Source organism: Lutra lutra, chromosome 14 (assembly GCF_902655055.1).
Source record: "Lutra lutra chromosome 14, mLutLut1.2, whole genome shotgun sequence".
Taxonomy (NCBI): Eukaryota; Metazoa; Chordata; class Mammalia; order Carnivora; family Mustelidae; genus Lutra; species Lutra lutra.
The window spans coordinates 60,037,985-60,060,737 of record NC_062291.1 but is presented as its reverse complement, the minus strand read 5'-3'; the positions used below and the strand labels follow the sequence as shown (position 1 = coordinate 60,060,737).

Below are 22,753 nucleotides of genomic sequence, written 5' to 3'. Positions count from 1 at the left end.
AACATGAAAGATTAAGACAAGGCTATTGGAAAGTGACTAAATCCCCTGCACCAAGGAAAATCAATCCAAGGAGCTAAGATACAGAGACAAAGACAGTATAATTTGACCTAGAGTTAACTGCAACTTAAGTCAACATAATGCCATATACGTGGGTATTATACATATTTTCATTATGTTCTAGTGACAAGAATTCAGAAAAAGTGATGGGTTGTGCCACAGTAAGACTAATACAAGCATCACCTCTTATCTGACTCTGATTTTGACATTTGTGACCAGTCTTATTAATGATAAAAGTACAAAAACAGTTCACATTCATTTTGCTGTTATCAAGAAGACTGGTTGGTTAAGATTCAAAGGAACTGCTGGCATGTGAATTCAATGAAACTATAATTATCTTCACAGGGAAACCACTGAAAACGCAGAAATACAAACACGGATCTTAAAAATATCTTTAAAAACTAAGAGCTAAAAGGCAAGATTGATTCCATTCGTAAGACGATTATGAGAAAGCAATATATATAAGTAATTGGCCTTCAAAGAATAAGTGGCCTCTGTTTCTAGCTAATGAGATTTCATTTAAAATTGTTAACTGGGAGTAATGAAAGCAGCACGGGAACCAATACCAACAGCAAATATTCAGTTTTTCTGAGGAGTATGATAAGAATTTGTTGTCCTTCTTACACTGATACAAAGAACTCTGAAAAATCATACAGTAACAAAGCCAAGCCTAGATCCTATAATATTAAAATGATAAACAGGATATAATACACTAAACAAAAACTCAGAAACCAATTAAAATAAATTAAAAATAAGAAATACATTTACATTGAAAAAAATGATAAGCATAGGCTATCCTGAGTTTTCTTTATAAAATTATAAAAAGAACACAAAAAGTAATGTCCATCTGAAAGGCTGTCATAATGATTAAATAACATACATAAAATTCATAAGAGTGTATGGTACACAGTAAAAGCTTAAAAAATGGCAGCTATCATTATTAGAACCAGAAGGAAGAATAACTTCATTAATAAGAGCTTTCAAACTGGACTCATCACCACCTCCTCCCTGCTTCCCCTTCATTTTGAGCACACGAATATGATCACTATTAGCCAGTTAGATAGCTTTTGGCCAGATCGTGACCAGATCTCACTTGGAAACCAAGATGACAGAAAAAGAAGAGTACCAGAGGAGACACTGGCTAGCAAAAAACATATTCTGACATTATTTATAGGCAGTACTCATAAGGCGAGGGCTCACTCACAGTGACACGAAGGTAAGGAGTCAAAGAAAATCAAGGCAATTTAGAAGTCTTAAAGATGAAAGGAAATTGCTGTGACATGAAGCCCTCATGAAAAGTAAAAATATTTCCAGAGAGAGCTATAAGATTCTTTGCTAGATCCATTTTGATTTAATTTGAAAACAATTTAAGACTCATCATCTTTTCGCCTGCCAACTAAGAGTAAGTATACTTTTCATCTCAGTTTATCTCTAGGAGGATCTTGATTTCTTTTTCTCTGTTTTATGAAGCATTTAATTCCTTTCTGATCCCACTATGGAATTAATATTTTAATGATTCTACTTTTTTCCCCACTAAAGTCAGGGATCATTCCCTGTACTCAACTAACCCTAAAAATAAAGTGACAAAAAAAGAAAAGAAAGCTACTGCAAGTCAGGGAGCATATTCTTGGGAAGGACATTTAAGGCAACATGTAGGAAAGGGTAAAGCATGAGGAAGATCCCACAGGGGAAGGTGCAAATTAAAGGCTACATGTACTGGCAGAACAGAGCTCCTAAAGGACAGTGGATGAAAATGTAATCAAATGGCTTCTCTTCTCTACTCCTTAATGGAAGTGCAGTCTGTGACTGAGCAATCTCTTAACAAGGGTTCTGAAAGTTTCCAGGTGGCTTATTAACAGATTTACCTATTTATTCCCAAGTTTAGAATTTGCTTCTTTTCAGATATTCCAAGAGTCAAACTGAGAAAATTTCTATTTCTCAGGAAAACATTAATAAATAAGAGCTTGGATTTTATTGCCTTTGCCCACTCTACTGACACTGTTCTTTCCTTCTTTAAAAACAACCCAAATATACCCCTCCCTGAACTATGTATTGATCTTAGTGAAATAAAGGAACTCTTTTTGAATTTTCCTGTAAAGTGGCTCATAAAAATAGGCCTAGAGACAGTGACTTAAAACCAGACAAACCCAGATCTCCGATCCCATCAGTTTCTCCATCCTACAAGCACACTTAAGGCTCGAAAAGAAAAATTAATGCCCAAACAGCTGGTAAAGCACATAGACACAGAAACATTTTCTATCCTGGTCATACCAGCTATCACATAAGATACTGTCGAAGTCTTCAACTTACCATTCACTTAGAAAGGGTTCTAACCTTTTAAAATCACACACTAATTAATTAACATCAGCAACATTATGTCAGGGATCTCGGACCACACATATAATGGCTTCTTTGTCAAGTAAGCAAAGAAACTATGTTATTTTGTTTGCCTGGAAGCTCACATCTGTTCCACTGAAATGCAAATATCTTGGATCCCTACTAAAGAGTGTGGATGTCCACATAAATGATATCTCTGTTACAGAGAAAGAAGCGGCTGCTGCACTTGCTGGAATGTCTTCGGCTTTGTATCAGATGCTCCCGTTTGGTTACAACCAGGCTTCCAGTCTGCCCAATGCCAAACTTCATGCTTTAGCAAGGAGAGAAAAGTCTAGATGCCAGAAACACACCAGACCTCTCAGATAAAGGGGTAGAAGCATGCTTCCACTGGACTAAGATTGGTCCTCTTTGTTAGCACCAAACTCTCATCATTTAGTTCTTCACAGACTAAATTACAGCTTCTCTCAGAGAAGAGGACCTAGATAATGAAAAGGAATTAAAGTAGATATTAAGGTAGAAATTCCAAGGCCAAATATCCCAAGGTCAGGCAAAGCAGCATCTGAGGCCAAAACAAGAAAGTGGTGGAATTCAATGGGCAGCACTCTGGGGTACTTGGGCTTCCCCAGTCTTTGTCTGGCCTCACGGCCCTACCTGTACCCCAATCATGGGCACCACCTCCTCAATCCACAGCAAGTCCAGTGGAGCTGAGGGTCGAGTTTGTCGGTGGTGAATTCGGCGCAGACGCAGAAGGTACAGGATGATGGCCAATAGCACCACCAGGATGCAGGCGAAGAAGAGATAGTGGTTGTAGACAAAGGAGAGGCGGAACCAGCTGCCATGGGCCTGCCGGACACCTTCTTGCCGTAGATCCCTAGGAAGAGTAGGAAGGTGGAAAGTCATGTTAATTTCAAAGAGAGACAGCTATGCTGATTTAAAAGGCCAGTGGGGGGCACCTGGGTGGCTCAGTGGGTTAAAGCCTCTGCCTTCGGCTCAGGTCATGGTCCCAGGGTTCTGGGATCGAGCCCCACATCGGGCTCTCTGCTCAGCGGGAAACCTGCTTCCTCCTCTCTCTCTGCCTGCCTCTCTGCCTACTTGCGATCTCTATCTGTCAAATAAATAAATAAAATCTTAAAAAAAAAACAAAACTTTAAAAGGCCAGTGGTATCCCACTTTATGCTATTCGTGTAAATATGCCAGGATACTAGCTCCACAGAGCAAGCAAAGTTAAAGAATGTCTCCAGCCTGAGGACTGCTGTGTGGTTCCTCCTGCACTTTTCTTTGCCAGGACCTACAGGAGGAGGGAGCATCAAAGGCCTACATCCTCCGGGATCTGGGGGAAAAATTAGAAGGCAAAAAAAATGAATAGTAAGAGAAGTCAGAGAGGCAGTCAGAGAGAGAGGAGGAAGCAGGCTCCCTGCTGAGCAGAGAGCCCAACGCAGGGCTCGATCCCAGGACCCTGAGATCATGACCTGAGCCAAAGGCAGAGGCTTAACCCACTGAGCCACCCAGGAGCCCCTCTATAACCTTAGTCTCAACAGTGACCCCATACCATTCCCTAAACACATGCATCCAGTTTGTAAATACAGTACTAACAAGAACAGGGCGGCCCCTAAATTCAATCAAGACATCAGAATGCATCTAAATCTTTAAAACAAAGTTGACTGTGCTTCCTGAGGGGTTAGGCTCTGTCTAGAGAAAGCTGTCACCTGGTCAGTAGTACTGTAAAAAAGTCTGGAAAAAAGTAAGGAGACCTATAAGCCAAAGGGCAGCAGACTGTGTGCTTAAGAACCGAAGCCGCCCTTTAGCCTAGACACCAGGTCCATTTTTGTTTTGTTTGACCTGCAGTGTTTTTTTAAAATGTCAATCTCCAAACTGAAAAGCCTGCCTGTAAAATGTGGACTCTGGCTTGCCCTGACAGATGAGAACTGGCAGATGCTGGGACAGCTATGCATGGCGGTCATCAGCCCTCCATCTGGATAACATACTCTCTAGCTCCCCACTTCTCTCACCCCTCTCTGCCACCTGCCTTCTGAGGTTAAAGAAACAGGCAGCAAAGATTAAAAATTCATTTTAGTTTATCTGAAATAATCCAAGAGGAAAGAGAACCTAAAAATTATCCCATATATCTTAAGGTACATAGAGCAAGACATCAGACAATCACGGCTTGATGACAATGCCCCCTGAAGGGATTCTCATGTGCTTTGTTCTCATTCTGGCCCACCAAAAAGCCTTCTAAGTCAATGACATGATCTCTAGAGTGACTCTACCCATTACGAAAGACTGCCCTACACACACAGACTTACTCAGTTCTCTAGTCCAATGTTTTCTGTAGCAACTAAAGAATGGTATTTTAGTTGATCACATGCTATCTTAGAACTGGTTAAATAACAGCTCAATCCTAAAGACTGATTTATTATGGATAAACAAATAAAACTGAATTCCTGAAATTGAAAAGCTAAAGAACAGACTGTGGATTAAATTTTCAACCTTCTTTCTGTTTCAACATGCCTGGGTAGTAATAATAGTTCACAGTGTAGTATAGTAATGAAGGGAGTTAGTTTGGATGCTTTTTTGAGGGAGAGAGGTCACTTACAAAACCTATTCTGAGACACCAACCAGCATCCTCTGATCTCAAGATGCCAGTTCAGTCCACTTTACCTGAGTGGTAAGAATCGTGTTTTATACAGAATGGCTCCCAGTGTCCACTGAACCTCTCGGTCATAAACCAGCTGGGCTGTCTGCAGGTGCGGGTAGTCATAGGGAAAATGGAATCCTTCATGAAGGACTTGGTACATCCAAGCCGATTTAAAACACTGGTATCTGTGTAACAAAAAAATATTTTTCTTGAAGAAGAAGGGAAAAAAGAATTCTAATGCTTTCTACATACTTCCACTGGATGTCAAAAAAAGACCTTTCTCTCTCCATTTCACCTTCCTCGCCTCTAGGTGGAGCCAAACCTGAGCCTACTTTATCTTGATGTGTACCACAAAGGCGAAGAATGCCTTTATGCAGTAATGATACTGTGACTGTGATTTTTTTTTTTTTTAAGAGAGCGAGAGAGGGTGGTGGAGAGGCAGATGGAGAAGAGAGAGAAGCTCAAGCAGGCTCTGTGCCCAGCACCCGACGGGGGGCTCAGTCTCACAACCCTGAAATCACAACCTTAGCCATGATCAAGAGTCAGATGCTTAACTGACTGAGCCACTCAGGTGCCCCCTTTTTCTTTTTGAGTCCTTATCTTCAAGGAGCCTCCTGAAGTATCTACACGTCTACTTATATCATATCTGGGATGTGCTTCAAAAAACAAAAAAAAATCCCAACTGTTTTAAGAGGGGAGTAGAAGGGTGGGAAAATAGAAGCAACAAGATTGAGCAGAAGTTGGTAACTGTTGGTAGAGAAGCAGGGTGACAGGCACAAGGGAGTTCATGATACTGTTCTATTTTTGTTTATGTTCAAGATATTTTACAAATGTTTACAAAAATGGGAGGGCCAATGAGCCAAACTGGCAAAATACTGGCATTTGTTGAAATGGATGAGGTTTATATTACTTTTCTTTCTACCTTTCTGCATGTTCCATATTTTAATTAAAAAAACCCCACTACTTTTGATTTCAAGCCACTCATCGAGAACCTTTCAGTGACCCTGGTTTTCAGTGACTTCTCTAAACTAGGCTCACTGGGGCGCCTGGGTGGCTCAGCTGCCTTCGGCTCAGGTCATGATCCCAGGTCCTGGGTTTGAGCCCCACATCGGGCTTTCTGCTCAGCAGGGAGCCTGCTTCCTCCTCTCTCTCTGCCTGCCTCTCTGCTTACTTGTGATTTCTGTCAAATAAATAAATAAATATCTTTAAATAAATAAATAAATAAATAAATAAACTAGGCTCACTGTTTTGGCCCCTATTGCTCAGGAAACCAAATAAAAAAAAAAAACAAAAAAACAAAATTCTCCTTCAACATAAAATCCCATCTGTACTCTTACTTACTCTCTCCCTCATTATAATCTGCCATCTACACTTTCAGGCCACATCTAAGAGAAAAAAGGAAGCTACTTACTTGAGTCGATGTTCATCTGCGTGAGATGAAAAGAGGCCATTCTTGAATCTCTGGGTTAGTACTGACCAGGCCATGCCACAGTAATCCTGGAACAACCACACAGGAATGGTGTGACGTGAAATTAAAGCTAAACTCTGTAACTTCCCTACACTCACAGCTGCTCCATGTCTAAAGTTACTCGTGGGCTACTAGATGACAAAGGATAACAGAAGCGCCATCTTCATTCATAGGACACTGTGCGACACAAGTGCCAAAACTCAGGCTGCTGTGGGTCTCCTTTCTATTCCCCTCACCTCAGGTCCAATACAGAGATAGCCTGACATGGCTCCTGCTCTTCAGCTTCAGACAGGGGAAGGGGAGGACCAGGAAGAGCAACATCGAAGCCAAAGGGAGCCTCATTCTGCCCTCATTCAGTCTAACCATCAGACTAAAGTAGATGGTACAGAATGGTCAAAATTCTACCACTGGCCTGACTCCATGTTGTAGTTCTCCTCAAAGGAATCATTCCTTTGATTCCTTTTGCTCTGATCAGTAAACTAATATTTCCTGAATGTCTACTTTGTGCCAGGTGCTATTCTAGGTGCCAGGGAGATCTAGCATTGAACAAAACAGAAAAAACTTTCTGTCCTCATGAAGCTTACCTTCTAGTGGTGAGACAGCAACCAAATACATACATATACATGCAAGCATACATACAACATGCACATACACATACGTACAGAGTGTTAGATAACATAAGTGCTCACAGGAAAATTAAAGCAGGAAAGGGAAACAGGTAATATTGGGAAGGGCTGCAGTTCTGGACATGATTGCTAGGGAAGGAATAACTGGGAAAGTAACGGTTGAGTCAAAGTGAAAAAGAGAGAGAGAACAAAATTATCTCTTTTACCTGGGAAAGAGAACATATTAAGCCACTAGCAACTTGGGCAAGCAATAACTTGAGCCCTTTGGTGTTCAAGGGAATAGAATCTGAAGAAGTTTTAAAATGAGAGAAAGATGCGGGCCATGGACATTTAGGGAGCCCTGGATGCTGGAAAGGAAAAGGAATATGAGTGTATTCCTGGAGGCTGGAGAAGAAAGAACAAATACAAACCAGGTTTTCCTCAATATTTCTCTCTTAAAAAAAAAAAATTCTATTTATTTATTTGGGAGACAGAGAGCATGTTGGGGTGGGGCAGAGGGAGAGGGAGAAAGAGACTCCCCTGATAAGCAGGAAACCCAATGTGGGGCTTCGTTCCAGGACCCTAGAATCATGACCTGAGCTGAAGGCAGACGCTTAACCAACTAAGCCACCCAGGCGTCCCCCCTCAATATTTCTTAGGGACTGCCTTTAGGGAACAGAATACTACACATACTACAGATTTTTTTTTTTTTAAAGATTTATTTCAGAGAGAGAGAGAGAGAGAGAAAGCACAAGTGGGAGGGGCGGGGGGGGGGAGGGAGAGAGAATCTCATGACTCCGTGCTGAGCACAGAGCCTGACTCAGGGCTTGATCTCACGACCCAGAGATCAGGACCTGAGCTGAAACCAAGAGTTGGATGCTTAACTGACTGCCCCCCAGGCACCCCACAGATATTATTAAATTGCAAGTCTTCTATCCAGAGCAGAAAGGAAAGAATAAAAAATGTAAGGAAGGACAGATTTTTCCAGATCAGAAAGATAAGCAAAACTTCAGAAATGAATCTAAATTAAAGAAGGAGATTGGGCGCCTGTGTGGCTCAGCTGTTGAACATCACACTCCTGGTTTCGGCTCAGGTCGTGATCTCGGGGTCGTGGGATCAAGCCCCGCACTGGGCTCTGTGTTCATTGTGGAGAATGTTTGAGATTCTCTCCTTCTTCATCCTCCTCTGCCCTTCCCCCAACTGTGCATGCACACATGCTCTCTCTCTCAAAGAAATAAAATCTTAAAAAAAAATTAAAGGAGCTATACCCTCCCTCTGCCCCTCCCCCCGCTTACCTGCTCACTCTCTCTAAAATAAATAAGACTTTTTTTAAAAAGGAGGAGCTACAGAAAGCTAGCTAAACTTTTACCTATTCAGGTAACAATGATTTCAGCTTACAAGCGGCTAATGTCCTAGACATGTTCTAAATGAATTTTTATTTCTTCTGCATTTTAGTTTTAAATAATACTTCCACTGACATTGCTTTTCCCAACATCTTTCTAATATTCCAAGTGACCCTGTATACCATTCTGGCCTCCTAATGACTCCTACCAAGAAAATGAAAGTGCAGTTGCCCACCTGTGTGACATCATTTCCAAAAGCCCATTATAACCGAGAATACCCAGTAAGGGGAAAAATATCTGGGGATGACACTTTTGGCCACAAACATTAAACAAGATTATTAGAAAACTAAAAGAAAAACTGTTAGCCACCACAACAATTTTGGACTTGGATGATAATTTGGGTGATCACGACATGCATGGAAACCCAAGCTTAACGAACTAGAAGAGAGTCCAGCATAACAGGTTCCTTAACTCCTGAGTCTACTTTCTCATCTACAAAATGAGGCCCCATAGGGCCCCTAGAAGAATCCAGTGAGATCAGGCATGCAGAGCTCTTTGCACATCTGGCACAAAGTTAGGCACCCAATCAATGGCTGTAGCTGGCACGAGTCATCTTTTATATAAGTAATTTACCTGGGCAGCCTTGGCAAATGTTGGCCCGTGATAGCGGCCACCGATGCGTAACACATCCTCTGTACAGTAAAAAAACTCAGAGAAACCGTAAAATTCACTGTTGTTGAAGTCAATTGGTGACTGGTAGATGCCATTCAGCGAGGCCTGGCTGGTGTTGGAGCGAGCCAGCAGGGGGCTCAGCATTGCCCCGCAAGATGCCCAGTCTCCCCTTCCTCGGATGTGCAGCACCTGGCTGTTCCTCTCCACCACATCTGTGAGGCCCACGGGCAGGCAGGGATCCAGATATGGACTGTCCGGACTCAGACCGATCTTCTGGCCCAGCAGCCTGTCACAATGACAAAAACACACAGGACACATCACTTATGTACACAATCTCTTCTAAGAAACGCTTAGTTTAAGAAATTTGGCCTAAGAATGCGCTTCACAGATTATCTTGTTGTTTTACATGGCATCCCTAGAAACAAGAATGGAGTTTTAGCAGCAGTCGTAACACATCAAAATTTACCATAAGCAGGGCGCCTGGGTGGCTCAGTGGGTTGAGCCGCTGCCTTCGGCTCAGGTCATGATCTCAGGGTCCTGGGATCGAGTCCCGCATCGGGCTCTCTGCTCAGCAGGGAGCCTGCTTCCTTCTCTCTCTCTCTCTCTGCCTGCCTTTCTGTCTACTTGTGATCTCTCTCTGTCAAATAAATAAATAAAATCTTTAAAAAAAAAATTTACCATAAGCAAATTCAATTTAGTGGAAGAAAGGATGGAAGGATGGATGGATGGATGGAGGCAGGCAAGGGGGAGGGAGAGAAATATGGCAGTGATCAAATTTTGTTCAACCGTTCAGTCCACATGTACATCTCCCAGTGTAGAGTAAAACTGGAAATATTAATCTGGGGGTCTCCTTCTAGTCTTCATCCCCACTGGCCTCTTAAAAGTGTCAAGATCTCAGGGCACCTGGGTGGCTTCATCGGTTGAGTGGCTGCCTTCAGCCCCGGTCACGATCTCGGAATCCCAGGATCAAGCCCTACATGGGGCTTCCTGCTCAGAGAAAAGACTGCTTCTCCCTCTGCCTGTTGCTTCCCCTGCTTATGCTCTATTTCTCTCTCACTCTTGCTCAATAAATCAATGAAATAAATCAATGAAATCTTAAAAAAAAAAAAAAAGTGTCAGGATTTCATCCACCAAGTGCAGTTCTAATATCTAACAAAACACCTGGGAGGAGGTGAAGAGGGAAGGCCCTGGAGAGGCTCCTGAGGAGGAGACCATATCAGTGGTGCAGTGACAACTGCTGGCAATAGGAAGGAGGACATGCCTGGCCCCCTTGCAGGGAGAGGAGGGGAGAGGCAGGTTTTCATCCCCACGGTGGCCGTCACATGGTTCTGGCTGTTTCAAGTCAGCACTTGTCCAGCAACAATATTCCCATTCCTAAGGGGATGAAATACAGATCTAGCCAAGAAGAGAAATTAAGTGAAGACCAAATAATGTTGCCAACCACAGTTAATTATTCACCAGTTCCTAAAGAGACACCTGTTGAAGAGTGGACTTCCTGGGATAAAGATGCCCCCACAAGGGTAAAGACTGAAGGAGAGAGTGGAATGTGGCAACAGCACAAAATGCTTTGGGACTGGAACCTATTTTAAGGGTGTGACACCAACTATGAAAAAAAAAAAAAAAGGCAACCTCAGAAAATCATATTAAGAAGAAAGAACCAGGGACGCCTGGGTGGCTCAGTTGGTTAAGCAACTGCCTTCGGCTCAGGTCATGATCCCAGCGTCCTGGGATCGAGTCCCGCATTGGGCTCCTTGCTCGGCCGGGAGCCTGCTTCTCCCTCTGCCTCTGCCTGCCACTCTGTCTGCCTGTGCTTGCTCGCTCTCTCTCTCTCTCTCTCTCTCTCTGACAAATAAATAAACAAAATCTTAAAAAAAAAAAAAAGAAGAAGAAGAAAGAACCAGAGGTGCCTGGGTGGCTCAGTCAGTTCAGCATCCAAATCTTGATATCAGGTCATGATCTCAGGGTTGTGAGATTGAGCCCCAATTCAGGCTCCACCCTGGGCATGGGGCCTGCTCGAGATTCTCTATCTCCCCCTCCTCCTACTGCCACCCCTGCTCGCTCTTTAGCTCTCTCTTAGAAAGAAAGAAAGAAAGAAAGAAAGAAAGAAAGAAAGAAAGAGAAAGAAAGAAAGAAAAAAAGAAAAAGAAAAAGAGAAAAAGAAGAAGAGGAAGGAACCATTATGTCCTGACATCCCAGGAAACACAGGTTTCTCTAGATTAGCAGCAACACGAGATGAAGAATAAATCTGCTGATCTAGGAACTTAGAAAATACCAGTGAATGGGATGATGATGATGCAGCCTGGTTCAGAGCAGAAAAGAGCAAAGCGCAAAGGGCAGCAGAACAAGAGAGGAAGGCAATGGAAGAGGAAGCATAGCAGCTAACGAAATAGGAACACAACAAAACTGGTGTGAAACTCTCCTAGCTGTTCTCCAGATGCCGCGGTGCTGGCAGGCCAAGCAACGGGAGTACAGATGTGGGAGTATTTTCAGAATGCAAACACGCTGCCTGATTTTAATGCATTCATCAGTCCTCTGGGATAAGAGATTTCTCCCAAAATACCATGAACTCTTGGTAGCTGAGACTCACAAAAACAAAAAAGAATTATGAGACAGGATTTTCTTTAACATGGTCCCAATATAAGACAATTGCTGTGGAGAAGTTCCTACAAACAGGCTATACCAGTACTTCTTCAAACTAGTGTTTCTAGCAAAACAAATGGGGGGTAAATAATTTTATGGTGAAAAAAACTCTGCCGTCTATTATGCTTCCTTCAGTGCACATAACGATAACAATTTTAAATTTAAAAAAAAATCTCACAACTATTTGTACATTATGGCCTAAATACTTCACGGGTACTCAAATGAGGAGCCTGTGATCTGTCCATGAGGCAGGGAAAATTGGCTATTCTGAATTTAATGAGAGAACAATGTAAAGGTTAAGTCTGACTACATGTTTTTTATCTTTTACACACACTATGGACCTCACTTCCACATAAGATGCAACCCCATGTAATTCAACAAAAATGTCTTCCGTGCTGAGGGAACTTCTAAGAGCTATATCGTACTGCATGCACATTGTAAATTAAGAACTTAATCTCACTGGGGTGCCTGGGTGGCTCAGTCGGTTAAGCATCTGCCTTCGGCTCAGGTCATGATCCCAGGGCTCTGGGATTGAGCCCCACATCAGGCTCCCTGCTCGGTGGGCAGCCTGCTCCTCCCCATCCTTCTGCTAGCTGCTCCCCCTGCTTGTGCTCACTCTCTCTGTCAAATCATTTTTTTTTTTATCTTAAAAAAAAAAAAAAAAGAACTTAATCTCATGTATCCTATAATGCCATTTCTGAGAGAGAACACTGCAAGAGGTCCAATAAGCTGCTGTACTTTTTTGAGTCCGAAATGCAAAGACCATAAGGCACCCTCACCTAGACTGGGTGGGACTACTAACTGAGGGTCTCTAAGCGACACTACCCCATTGGCAGAAATGGTCAGGAAGAAGGAGGAAGCAAGGACATACCTATCTTAATAGGGCAGGAGTATTTCCTCGTATCTGCACCCTGACGACATTCTATTCCAGAGGCACAGATTCCCATGTCAAACGTACCTATTTTTGTGAAGGGTTTCATTCAGCACAAGGTCTTCATAGCGTTGCCGAGCAAAGTTACCCCCAAAACCCAGGAAGGTCGTGACATAAACCCTATACACGTGTTCAGTATGTTGCACATCACAGCCCAGGTTGAATTCAGCCAGCAGGATCTTTGCTTCTTCTTCCTAAAATACAATGTAAAGAGAAAAAAGGGAATTTTAATTTTGGCTGATTGACAGAAAGCTATGACATCACTAATACACCAGTCTTCATGTGCTGTAACTACTCTTTTAAGATATATGATAGCGTTCTCTCATTCTCATAGCATTATTTTCAACAAAGGCAAAATGACAAGCCTATCTAAAACAGTACAGAGACTAAATACCAAATTAGAGATCACAACACTGTAGTTCTATAAAAGATAGACTCATTATTACAGATCATGTCATTTTCTTGCGTGTACTTTTCTGATTTTCTAATTCTCCAAAATGAGAATGTACTATTTTTTATCATTAGGACAAAAAAATCCTTTGATAAAAATAAATTTAAGGAATTTGGGAGAGCACCATGATACTTATTCTATGGGTTTTTCTAAAACTATTCAAGAAGATTTAATGTTTCCTATGACAAGGACTGGGACTGGAATAGGGAAGGTTCCGTTTTGCTGGACCTTCCATGAAAGAGGGCTCTGTTTTTTTTTAACTTCAGGCACACGGGTTGAATTAATTATACTCCTCAGTTCAAGGTACATTATTATGGCAAAGGCCCATTTTTGCTTTATTTATTTACTTCCTTTTATCCTCATATTCACTCCCATTCCTGCTCCCCACAGGCAACCATTCTAATGTGCTTAATGCATAATATATGTTCGTACGTATTGTTGTAAAATGAAATTATTGTTTTGAATGTATTTAATTTATGAAGATGCTATTGTGCCCAGCAATTTCACTAAGTATATACACAAGAGGAGTGAAAACTATGACTAATCAAACATGTGTATGTGCATGTTCACAGCAGCATTATCCCTAACAGCTAAAAACTGGAAATAACACCCAAAAGTCCATCAACTGATGAATGGATAAACAAAATGTGGCATGGTCATATAATGGGATATTATTCAGCAATGAAGAGAAATGGAGTACTGACTGACATGTGCTATAACAGAGATGAACCCTGAAAACATTTTGCTAAGTGAAGGAAGCAGACACACACCATCATATACTGTATGATTCCATTTATGTGAAACACTCAAAACAGGCAAATCCACAGGCGACGAGAAGCAGATTACTGGCTGTCAGGGCTCTAAGGAGAGAATGGTATGTGACTGCTACTGAATGTGGGGTTTCTTTGGGGGTAATGAAGATGTTCTAGAATTCAGTAGTGGTGGTTGGGTTACTTTGTGAACGTGCGCAACTCTGTGAATTGTACAAAAAAAAACCACTTTAGGCACGGAGGATTATTTGTGTCTTTTAAAGTGCTATTGTGGGGGCGCCTGGGTGGCTCAGTAGGTTAAAGCCTCTGCCTTCGGCTCAGGTCATGATCCCAGGGTCCTGGGATCAAGCCCCGCATCGGGCTCTCTGCTCTGTGGGGAGCCTGCTTCCTCCTCTCTCTCTGCCTGCCTCTCTGCCTGCTTGTGATCTCTGTCTGTCAAATTAAAAAAAAAAAAAAAAAAATTAAAGTGCTATTGTGTTATGTCTCATTGTTCTTTTCCTTCTTTACCAAGCACTAAGATCCATCTTTAAGACCATTATATTGCTATGCATTCATCTAATTTAGTGGCTTGCAAGATCACTTTCTACACCAGTGTCACTTTCTAAATCTACACAAATAAAAAAGTCATTTGTTTAAGACTTTAAGGATCAGTGCCACTTACTGGAACCATGCCTTCAGTTTACTTGTTGACTACATATTAACAAATACAGACTAAAATTAAAATGTCTTACAACCTAGTTCCCAAATTTCCAAACCTTGCACAGACCCCTGCTGCTTATCAAACCCACAGTTCCAACGATCTTGCTGGCTATTTATACACATCTGTTCCTCGGATATTTCAAATTCAACATACTCAAAACTGAACTCACCTGTCACAGTACTTGGGCTAGAGACCAGAAAGTCACTCTTACCCAAACCACCCAGGCCATCCTGATTTGCTTAGCATCAACCCACCCTTTACCCTGGGGTCTCTCTAGTGACTGGGTTCTTTACCCTACCAGGTATCTAGGCAGGCACCTCAGCATCACTATCTACCCCTCCCTGCCCTACCCACACCACTTCATTGCACTGGTGCTTTAAATTCCAAAATACACCTGGAGTCTGTCCCCTCTACTCCATTTCCATTTTCATTGCCTAGTTTATCCCTTATTACTTCTCATCCAAGTTTCCCTGACCTACATTTCTTTCTCCCACTAATATCAAAATTATTTTCCTAACAAATCAATTAGCCCACAGTCACACGATACAAAGCTGGAAAGAACTTTGGGAATTTTATTTCACAGGTGATGAAACTGAGGCCCATATGACTGCCCTACTCAAAAATCTTTGCTGATTCTTCTCCATCTACAGATAAAAAAGTGAAATTCCCTAGCATGGCACCCAAGAGTCCTCACCATCTAACTTCATCTTAGCTTCCTAGACTTAGCTGTACCATATTGACAAATCTTATACCACAATAAGCTATTCACCACTCCCTGGACATTCTGGACTCTTTGCTTCTCCTTTTGTGCCCTCGTGCATACTGGTGCCTCCATACAGGTGGCCTTCCTCCACCTCCACTATGCAAAAGCCTACTATCAGCCAAGACCCAGGTAACAAGCCAGGATGACTCTCATTCATGGAGCAGGGGGACATGGGATGGGGACATTATTGGATCTGGTAGAGGCCAGAGATGCTGCTAAACATTTTATGCACTGGACAGCTACAACAAAGACTTAACCAGCCCAAAATGTGAATAGTACCATTGATGAGAAACCCTGGTTTAGATGAAATGATAGCACTGTCATGGTCTGTCTGTTATCACAGGCTGTCTTCACTGATAGATTATAAGCTTTTGGGGAGCACTATAATATGTCTTTTTCCTTGCCCATAATAGGTGCTTAAAAACTGTCTGCATTTCTTTTTCCTCTCTGTGATAAAACTACTTCAAGATACATTCTTTACACCCCAGTCAGGTAAGGAATATTAGAAGCACAAGAATGGAATCATAAGTAAGGGAAAGGAAGTAACATTTAATAAACAAGTATGTATCAAATACCATGCTCTGGGATTTATATGTATTATCATGTTTAATCATCACGCAGCCCTAGGAGATGGGAGTATAATTACAATTGCTAAAATATATTAACATTTATCACATACTGGTAAGTCTGTTAAGTGCTCTACACACATGGTGTCATTTCATCCTCCCAACTTTATGAAGTAGATACTATTATTATTCTTTTTATATATGAGGCTCAGAGGGGTAACCTACCCAAGGTAATATAAGCTAGCAAGTATGTGAACAAATATTTGGACCGAGGTAGGTTGGTCTATGTCCAAAGACAGTGCCCTTCTTAAATACTGGCATTTCTAGCAACCGAATTTCCCTAAAAGGTAAAGTACCTGTTTTGGAGGAAGGACAGAAGTTGAGGTAGGAACTTCATAAGCAATTTGAAGAGAGGCTCCTCCCATATCCAGTATCCCTACTGTCCTTCTGCGCCCTGCTGCCAGTTCCTGGGGAGCTTCGGCATCAGATTCTGAAATAAATAAGGGAACAGGAAGGATCTAGTAATTAAAAAACAAAGTTAAATCAAAAAGAAAAAAAAAAAAACCCAAAACAGAAATCCCTTAAAAAATAAAGAGCAAACGGGGCGCCTGGGTGTCTCAGTGGGTTGAGCCTCTGCCTTTGGCTTGGGTCATGATCTCAGGGTCCTGGGATCAGCCCTGCATCGGGCTCTCTGCTCAGCGGGGAGCCTGCTTCCCCCCCCTCCTCTGCCTCCCTCGCTGCCTAGTTGTGATCTCTCTTTCTGTCAAATAAATAAATAAAATCTTTTTTAAAAAATAAAATAAAATAAAGAGCAAACTGAAATATATTAATCTAACTATATCAACTATATATTATAGAGAATTCTTTCAAGTAACTTACAACAGCATTTTTACTATATCCCTTATAGAATGTATCTTAATGACAAAGAGGCAAATAGATATCTTAAACTGCATTTTAGTAGTCTTATTGGTAATAATTTTATTGGTATTATTATTTTTAAATCATTAATCATATATTATGAAATAAAGCAAATATTTATATTAGTATCTTTAGAAACATAATCAGCATAAAAAAACCTAAGAGTATAAAATCAAACATATTAAGCAATAACCTTATAACTTTAAATATGAATTGGAACTACCACTGTGAAATCATGATATATTTTTCTCTTTCTAAAAACACATATTTTCTAGGTCTGTTCACTGAAAGGGCCTAACAGCAAGGATAACCCAGGAGCAATGAGCACCCTTGGCATCCATGCTACTATATACCATTTTCCAATCAAAGAAACCAGGGCTCCTTAAAAAATGGTTGTTGCTAGGTCTAAGGTAGAAAAAATACAAGATGATCATGGAATATCTTAGTGTGCCCAAAAGCAAGGGAAATAGACTACAAAACTACTGGGATGTTAAACGGTACAGGAGCCAACCTAAAGATGCCTCTACTGGCCAATGACAGTATAATTTGAGCACAGAAAAGAATAATGATGTGATGGACCATGATGCATCAAACACATTAAAATCTAAAAGTCATAAGATACTCGGGGGGGGAACTTCAGTGGTTACCTTTAACCTTTTTGTGCTAGGACATGAAGTCGTTATTAAAAAACTTGATAAATGAAAGAAGGAAGGACTCATTTTGTCTTTCCAATAAGGATAATTGAATAGTTAGTGAAGAAAGTTTTGTTATATAAAAATCCAAGTTGGGCAGTGGATGGCTCAGTGGGTTAAGTGTCTGCCTTCAGCTCAGGTCATGATCCCAAGGTCCTAGGATCGAGCCCCACATAGGACTCTCAGCTCAGCAGGGAGCCTGCTTCTCCCTCACCCTCTGTCTATCACTCTGCCTACCTGTGCGCTCTCTCTGTCAAATAAATAAATAAAAATGTTAAAATATTAAAAAAAAAAAAAACAAGAAAAGAAAAATCCAAGCTGTTGGGGTGCCTGGGTAGCTCAGTAGGTTAATGTCGGCCTTTGGATCAGGTCATGATCCCAGGGTCCTACAGTGGAGCCTAACCAGGTTAGGCTCCCTGCTCAGTGGAGAGCCTGCTTCTCCCTCTCCCTCTGCCTCTTCCCTCTGCTTATTCTCTCTCTCTCTCAAATAAATCTTTAAAAAAGAAAGAATAATATTTACTTTATTTATTTATTGCAGAATAACTGAAAGAATTAGAAAAATCAACATTTTGCAACCTCTAATGAAGAAAATGTATCTAAGCAGCCATCACAATTGGCTATTAATTAAGTGAAAAGTGGCTGGGGAATTTTTATAGTAGATTACATCAGACTGACAATACCTGAATCCTGAATATCTGATCAGTCTTAACATGACTAAAAGTGGGACAACCAGGAAACACTTAACGCCAATATTTATGATTTATTCTTGCCAAAAGAACTGAATCTCTGTCTAATCAAGGTTCTATCTCTAATCTCCAATATGCTGGACGGAAGGAGGGATGGAGAGCATGTTGCAGACCCCACAAAAATGCAGTTAATCAAATCAAGAATGTGTCAAATTCATGCTATCAAGTAACCCAGTTTTGTTTTTGTTTCCAATCATTTGAGAAAAAAGAGGTGTGTGTGGGGGGGGACTGTTTTAGATTAAGAAACTGATCAAACATAACACGTGATCCTCATTCAGATTCTAATTTTAGCAAGACAACTACAAATAAATATTCTTGAGACAATAAGGTAAGTCTACACCTGGGTAGATGAATGTTACATAATATTAGAAATTATTAACTTTTTTAAATTTAAAAATGCCATTGTGTATATTTTGTTTGTTTTGAAACTCTTCATTGGTGAGAGAGATACACTGAAGTACATGAAGATAAAATGGTATGTCTGGGATTTGTTTTGAGAAATCCAATAGGAGGGGCACCTGGGTGGCTTAGACATTTAAGTATCTGACTCTTGGTTTTAGCTCAGGTCATGATCTCATGGGTCCAGAGATTGAAATCCATGTTGGGCTCCACACTCAGTGGGGAGTCTGCCTGAGATTCTCCCCCTCTACTCCTCTCCCTACTCACACTCTCTAGCTCTTGCTCTCTCTCTCAAAATAAATAAATATATTTTTTTAATCCAGTAGGAAAAAAACCTGTGTTGTATAAAGGGAGTGTGGGGCCAAAAAACTAGCTAACCACAAATTAGTGTTGAGTCTGGGTATTGGGTTCATGGAGATTCATTTTATTATTTACTTCTATGAATGTTTGAACTTTCCATATTAAAAATTTAAAAATAAAAAAAAGAAGGCAAATTAGGACTAGAAAATAAGCATCTTAAAAGAGTTTTTAAAAACTAAAGAAAGAAAGAAAAACAACTCAAACACAACACTTATGTTCTACAGATAGGTTACAACATAAACCTTCAGTGCTTAGAACTGTCATAAGGCAACAGTATTACTCACCATCCTCATGGTCAAATCTTCCCAAAACAAAGTTGATTCCAATCCATGCATAAACTCCTAAGTAAGAAATATGAAAGTCCTCGCTTAATTCTCTGTTGCTATGCCATGACTACACCTCTTCCCAGGGCTGTTCTTTTCCTCCTTTTCTTAGAAAAAGGTGATGAGAGTATTTTATTCCACACTTTCAGTGTATGAATTTAAAAATCTCATCTTATGATGCTTTTCCCTTTAATCATTTTAAAATGATCTGCATTGTCTAAATTTCCTACAGATGATTATGGATTAATGTATAAAAACAACTGGTAAAAAATGTGACTCTTGGGAGTTCTGGTCCTGGGCAAGATGGAATAAGCACACTCCATCCTGTCTCCCCACTGAATACAAGTGTAAACTCTGGATGGAATGGATAGAGCAGATTTGTGAGACCTCTGAAAGGAAATGCTAATGGGCACACGGAAACAGAGATCAGAAGTTAAAGTGCCACCAAACTGGAAGTGAGTTCCCCATTTCTCCTCCCCAGATATTGCCTGGCCTGGACTCAACAGCAGCTTGAAACACAAAAGGACATACAGGTGTGGAGGAAAGAACTTCAAGACCTTGCTTTCTGGTTCAAGGAGCATTAAAAGGGACTCTAAAAGCTCAGAAAGAATAGAGGAAAATCCTTTGAGGTTCCCCCCACCCCTTTTTTTTTTGTTCTCTGCTTCCCCAGGCAATCCTGCAGGGGTAGAGGCAGAAGTTGGGCAGGTACCTAAAACTCTGAAGAACATGAATCCTTTTCTCTGACTAGAGGAGCTACAGCCTCAAGAGTTGGCAAAAATCCCTATTGGTTATTTTTCCCCCTCTGTCCTGTATCATTTAGCCCTGGCTACATCATGGGAAATGAACGGCAGAGCAGGTAAGTTAAAGTCCTGGCTTTCTGACCGGAGGACCATGAAAGTGAGCCCCAGGGAATCAGAAAGAGGAGAGGGAGGGGAAATCACAAAGAGTAGGGAATAAAGTAGTGTATCAACTCTTGGGCTCACAGTCAAGCTACACATGCATGGATCTCACTCTAAACAATATAAATACACCAAAGGTTCTGAGAACTGAACTACTGGCTAGACAACCCATTGGTATGGGCTATGCCCAGATTCTAGATTGGCCACTGGATGACACAAAAATGGGACAAATTCAAATAGCAGTGCCAACGCTTTGAAAAACGAATCAACAGAATCACAGCCAACAAAAGGTAGGTCAGAACTTGAGGCATGAACCTAACCAGGTCAATTCCCTGCTAAAACAATCAATATTCTCCTTATGACTGAAAAAAGACCCAGAATCTCATAATGTAATATTTTAAATGTCCAGGATACAATATAAAATTACTTGGCATAAAATGAACCAGGAAATTCTCAACTCATAAGTGAAAGGATGCCAACTGCAAGAAGACACAGATGTCAGAATTATCAGACAAAAATATCAAAGCAGCTATATAATCAAGAAGTAAGAGCAGTCCTAGCATGAATGGAAAGATAGTTTCAGCAAAGAAATAAAACATACAAAAGAACCAAATGAAAATTCTAGGGCTGAAAAACGCAATACTGAAATTGAAAAAGGTAAATCTTTTCCCTTATGTGAACTATAACTAGAATGCATAGATTTTGTCTTTTTCAAGAAATGGAAACATAATTTTGTCATACGGGCCACATTTGGGCCACAAGAGAACACCCATTCAACTCCACCCCCAAATGGCAAGCTTTTAGGGACTTATCAGTACTGCACAGTAAATGCAATAAAGGGAGAGCCCATAACAAAAGAAAAATAGTGATCATCCTGATCACCCCCTAAAATTAAAGTTTCCCCATACTTTAATCTAGTAATTTGATTTACATTTGAATTTGGCAAACTCAGTAGAACTCAGAAAAGTATGTATGCTTTCAAAACTACAATTAGCTAGCAAAATATCCATTTGGAATCATCGCTAAATACTAATACCTTCTTTTTTAAAAAAATTTAATTTTTTCAGTGTTACAAGATTTAGTGACATCACAGAATCTCTTAGGGCGGAAGTAAGAGCTGACCTGGCAGAAGTTAAAAATGCTATCAATGAGATCCAATCTAATCTAAATACTCTAACAGGTAGGGGTAACCGAGGCAGAAGAGGGAATTAGTGATCTAGAGGACAAACTGATAGAGAAAAAGGGTCAAGAGGAGGCCTGGAACAAACAGCTTAGAAGCCATGGAAACAGAATTAGGGAAATAAATGACGCCATGAAACGTTCCAACATCAGAATTATTGGGATCCCTGAGGGGGTGGAGAGAGAGAAGACTAGAAGATATAGTTGAACAAATTCTGGATAAGAATTTCCCCAATCTGGGGAATACAAAAAGCGTTTGTGTCCTGGAGGCAGAAAGGATACCCACCAAGATCAACAAGTCTAGAAAGACCACAAGACGCTTGATTGTGAAACTCATGAATCATATTTTTAGACAAGAACTTCTAAGGGCAGCTAGGGGGAAAAGATTCCTTATGTGCAGAGGAAGGTCCATCAGAATAACGTCAGACCTATCCACAGAAACCTGGCAACCATACAAGGCTAGCAAGACATATTTGGGGCACTAAATGAGAAGAACATGCAGCCAAGAATACTTTATCCAGCAAGGATGACATTCAAAATGGATGGAAAGATAAAGAGCTTCCAAGACCAGCAAGGTTTAAAAGAGTGTGTGATCACCAAGCCGGCACTAAAAGAAATCTTAAGGGGGGGGGTTCTATAAAGGAAGAAAGAACCCAAGAGTGACATAGAACAGAAATTCACAATCTATAGAAACAAGGACTTCACAGGCAACATGATATCAATAAAAACGTATCTTTCAATGATCACTCTAAATGTGAACAGCCTAATGCTCCCATAAAATGGCACAAGGTTGCAGACTGGATAAAACGACAGGACCCATCCATATGCTGTCTACAAGAGACACACGTGGAACCTAAAGATACATCCAGACTGAAAGTGAAGGGATGGAGAAGCATCTTTCATGCCAATAGGCCTCAAAAGAAAGCTGGGGTAGTGATTCTCATATCAGACAAATTAGATTTTAAACTAAAGACTGCAGTCAGATTTATAGAAGGACACTACATCATTCTTAAAGGGTCTAACCACCAAGAAAATCTAATACCTTTATAAACATAGTACTTAGCACAAAGTTAAAAACAAATATAAACACAGGACTTCTAGAAGCAGGATTCTTTTTTTCCCATTGTAAAAAAATTTAAATTCAATCAATTAAAATATAGAGTATTCATTTCAGAGGCAGAGTTCAGTGATTCATCAGTCTTATGTAACACCCAGTGCTCATTACATCACATGCCCTCCTTAATGTCCATCACCCACCTCCCCTCTAAAAGCAGCATTCTAAAACAGATACTAATGCAG

The 22,753-nt window shown here is 40.8% G+C and overlaps 1 protein-coding gene and 1 pseudogene across 2 annotated transcripts in view; one reads left to right on the top strand and one right to left on the bottom strand.

The window, feature by feature from the left end:
* Nucleotides 1-650: 650 nt before the first annotated feature.
* Nucleotides 651-22,753, bottom strand: part of ENTPD7 (ectonucleoside triphosphate diphosphohydrolase 7) — a 40,646-nt gene continuing 18,543 nt past the window's right edge. For both annotated transcript variants that reach the window (XM_047702068.1, XM_047702069.1), the window contains 7 exons: nucleotides 19,338-19,394; nucleotides 16,295-16,428; nucleotides 12,716-12,882; nucleotides 9,079-9,403; nucleotides 6,441-6,526; nucleotides 5,053-5,214; nucleotides 651-3,265 (listed from right to left, as the gene is read on the bottom strand). In XM_047702068.1, the coding sequence (XP_047558024.1) occupies nucleotides 3,034-3,265; nucleotides 5,053-5,214; nucleotides 6,441-6,526; nucleotides 9,079-9,403; nucleotides 12,716-12,882; nucleotides 16,295-16,428; nucleotides 19,338-19,394 (1,163 nt within the window). In that variant the 3' untranslated portion in view covers nucleotides 651-3,033. The remainder of the gene's footprint in view (nucleotides 3,266-5,052; nucleotides 5,215-6,440; nucleotides 6,527-9,078; nucleotides 9,404-12,715; nucleotides 12,883-16,294; nucleotides 16,429-19,337; nucleotides 19,395-22,753) is intronic.
* LOC125084577 (receptor-binding cancer antigen expressed on SiSo cells-like) lies at nucleotides 10,123-12,309 on the top strand (annotated as a pseudogene).